This window comes from Austrofundulus limnaeus, unplaced genomic scaffold (assembly GCF_001266775.1).
Source record: "Austrofundulus limnaeus strain Quisiro unplaced genomic scaffold, Austrofundulus_limnaeus-1.0 Scaffold26, whole genome shotgun sequence".
Classification (NCBI taxonomy): Eukaryota; Metazoa; Chordata; class Actinopteri; order Cyprinodontiformes; family Rivulidae; genus Austrofundulus; species Austrofundulus limnaeus.
In genome coordinates, this window is record NW_013952428.1 from 758062 (window position 1) to 761577 (window position 3516).

Below are 3516 nucleotides of genomic sequence, written 5' to 3' on the forward strand. Positions count from 1 at the left end.
TGTCGGTCTTTTCTGCTCAGATTCAGCTATCGYWGDATGAAGCTAATGTTTACTCACAATGCTAATGCTCTCTTACTCTCTGGTGCTCAAGAGGTAGAGGAGCCAAATGTCTGGCTCACTGCTGCCAACTAGTGGTCAGAGGCTGAACTACAACATAAAAAAATGAACGGCCGGCAGGAAAGTTGACATTTTAAACCTTAATTAAAAATCAATACAGGGCTTTAGAATATCGATACAGAATCGGGAAATAAAATATCGTGATATTTCAGTGTATCAATGTTTTCTTACACCCCTAGTTCATTAGACTAATTATTAGCTGATCAGACTAACTGTTATCTGACTTACAGAGCTTGTGTTGAAACTCAACTCGTTAATTTTTTATCAGCTTTTCTTTTTGTACCTTTTTTTCCACATTTAGAGAATTTATACTTTTTAAGTTTTTGTCTGACGTTTGTGAAGCGCACAGAAAAACAACAAAATGAGCTGCTTATGTAAAACATTTATGTTTTTCATTTGAAAGTTCATGCACTATTACTATCAAACTTCAACATGGACTGAAAATACATGCATATAATATAAATACTAAAACTCGAGTAAAAAAACATTTCCTATGAAATGAAATGATCAAACACTTGTGATCGAATACTGTTTTAAAAATACGCGTAAAATATCACGACTGACCGGAGAGCATGTCCTCAGAACAGAACGTTAGTCTTGTTTAAATCTTGGGTATTGTTTTAAAAAAAGAGTCAAAAGCCGTAAACAAAACACAGAAGAAGAAACAAGCAGAACCAGGTCATCCTGCAGCTAACAGCCTGGTTTCGTTTATCCGGGTCCTGGCAGCTGTAGGCGTTGTTTTCAGGCTTCTGGTTTTTAGGGTTTCCTTCAAAGTGGACCGGCACGCACTGATCCTCCAACAGCTCGCAGGCCAGGATCAGGTGTTTGGTTTCCTTCGTGACGTTCTTGATCCCACAGGTGCCGTGAACGCTCCTCACGGTGACGAACGTGAAGGGCTGCCGGCTGATGCACAGGTTGTTGCGGTACACCTTCCCCCCGCTGCTGGAGCACACCGCCTTCACCCGGTCCAGGTCCTCCGGGTGCAGGAAGGACTGCGTGGGCCTGTCGCACTTCCCCACGCTCTGGATGTACTTCCTCCACTCGTCGGGATTCAGAGAGTTGGGCGCTCCGGAGGGGAGGTGGCGTCTGATGAACGTCTGGAAGGCGTTGTTCCATTTGGAGCGCTGGCAGGGAGCATCGTTCAGGGCAGATGTTGGATGAGTCATCAGCGGCGAGAGAGAGAAAGACTCGGGGGGCAGCCATTTTCTGAAACGAGTGAACAAATTATGTTCTTTTCATTCCTTCGAACCCCTCTAAGAAATTACTTCTTTGTTCCAAACAGGGACAGATTCCATCAGCAGGAAAAGGATTTCTGAAAAACCATGTTTGTTTTTGTGCTTTTTCCCCCTGAAAGCACTGAAAACAGGGAAGAGCTGAGAGAATTTCCTACCTTGTTTGAAGCAGAAACTTTGTCCTCTGAGTGTAAAACTGCAGCTGGCAGATGTTTTGCTGCCTTTCAGTTGTTGCTCAGTTTTACTTCCTGTGTGAGTGGGAGGGCTGTGTGTTTCACCCAACCCCGTCCACATGGATGTGTCTCAGAGCAGAGGTTCACTTCCTGCTGTAAATACAGACCAGAGCACCAGGCAGGCAGGAAGCTATTTTTAGATACCTGATGTATTGTTAAAGGATCTCTGATTAACTTATTACTCCGATCTAAAAAAAAGATGCTGTTTGTGACACGAAAACATCTAATTACTTCAAAAACTGTCTGTTTATTACATTTTTCACTTATGTGCTTTGACATTTTGTGACAGCCGCAATGCACTGATGAATGATGATGATGATGATGATGATGATGATGATGGTGATGGGTTACATAAGAGACTAAAACAGAGTCAAGGATAAAAAGCGTGTGATTAAAGTTATATTTTAAATAGTTTCAAGGCTCCGTACAAAATAACGATCAAACATGATGTTCAGTAATTTAGCTTTGGAGCTTTCATCATTTATTGTGGGAGCTAGCACCATATACTGAGTGTATATAAGCTAATGCTGCTACCTCTGCTAATAACACTAATGCTGCTAACTCTGCTAACGCTGCTAATTCTGCTAACATTGCTAATGCTGCTAACACTGCTAATGCTGCTAACTCTGCTAACATTGCTAATGCTTCTTACATGACATCAAACCTGGTCTGTGTCCAAACTATACTTCAAACTACCGGATCACATTGTTTTTAATGAACACAGTTTGAGTTCAGTCTTCAGTAGCGCTAGCAGTGTTAGCATTTGCTCTTGTCGCAGTATGATGACATCACAACAAAAGCTGCGCACCAACAGCAAAGGCTTGTTCCATTCTGAAAATTTTAAAAATAATTTTTATCATTTAGCTGCAACATTTAAAATATTTCATTTTTACATTTAGAGTCACACATTTAGATGTAGGATATTTAACATTTAAACATAACATTTAAATGTAACATTTTGTAAAAATTTGCAAAATGTATGAAAAATGAGCTAAATGATAAAATGTTTGTGGACATTTTTAGGTATGATTTTACACTCAGAAACTGAGCAACGTGGTAATCACATTTTTTAAATATTTCATTTTACACTTGGCACCCCATACACCTGACACTGAGTAATTAAATTAAATGCTTCGTCTTTCTTTTTTACTTTTTCCTTGAAATCTAACCGTAAAAATAAACATGCAACTAATGCACCTCAACAAGGTAACTGTTTGAAAACTAAAGTTATTTTGGAAACATACAACATATTTATTCAGCTTTTCCTGACATTGCAGGTGGTAAATCAGCAGTTGACAGTAAAAAAAGGAAATGGTTACTAAAGCAGGAGTTTCTGGTTTCACAGTCAGCAAGTAATGAATGGACTCTGATTTGTTCAGCTGTTTACTTTTAAAATATATTAGAAATTGAACAACTTAATATTTCAGTTTGTTCATTTCCCCCTTGTGCATTTATTACATTAAATGAGTGAATTTCAGAAAATGTTTAGTTCAAGAAACAGGGGTGCCTCCAGAATTTTTACAAAGGTGGCTGCTGAAAATCCTGGAGTGGGCACCCCAAAACTAAAAACCATGTATGGTTCAATATAAAATCACAATATTGACAGACTGCAGTTAAACCATATTCTGCATAAACTGGAATATTACAGCAATTTTGTTCACAGTAAGATCATCAGCTCTTAATGTGTTGATAGCTCCAAATAAGACAAACATATTCATGGTGAGAAGTGAAAACTCTGAAGGTCATGATTTATGGTTCCAAACGGTCACGAACAAAATACAAAGCTTGTCATTGCTTTAAACTATAAATTAAAAAAAGAGCATTTTTACTTTTGCAATAGTTGCTTTTCTAATTTAGTTGAAAAATAATAATATAAAAATACATTTTTTCTCATTTTGGTTTTACACTTAAAAACCAAAGAACGAACTGTATAC

The 3516-nt window shown here is 38.2% G+C and overlaps 1 protein-coding gene across 1 annotated transcript; it reads right to left on the reverse strand.

The window, feature by feature from the left end:
* Nucleotides 1-484: 484 nt before the first annotated feature.
* LOC106515076 (angiogenin-2) lies at nucleotides 485-1909 on the reverse strand. Its single transcript, XM_014004692.1, has 2 exons — nucleotides 1508-1909; nucleotides 485-1323 (listed from the first exon to the last, which is right to left on the reverse strand). The coding sequence occupies exon 2, from the start codon at nucleotides 1281-1283 to the stop codon at nucleotides 750-752; it is 534 nt and encodes a 177-aa protein (XP_013860146.1). The 5' UTR covers nucleotides 1284-1323; nucleotides 1508-1909; the 3' UTR covers nucleotides 485-749.
* Between the last annotated feature and the right edge of the window lie 1607 nt (nucleotides 1910-3516).

Coding starts and splice junctions, on each gene's coding strand:
- LOC106515076 (XM_014004692.1), bottom strand. CDS start 1,283: ATGACTCATCCAACATCTGCCCTGAACGATGCTCCCTGCCAGCGCTCC.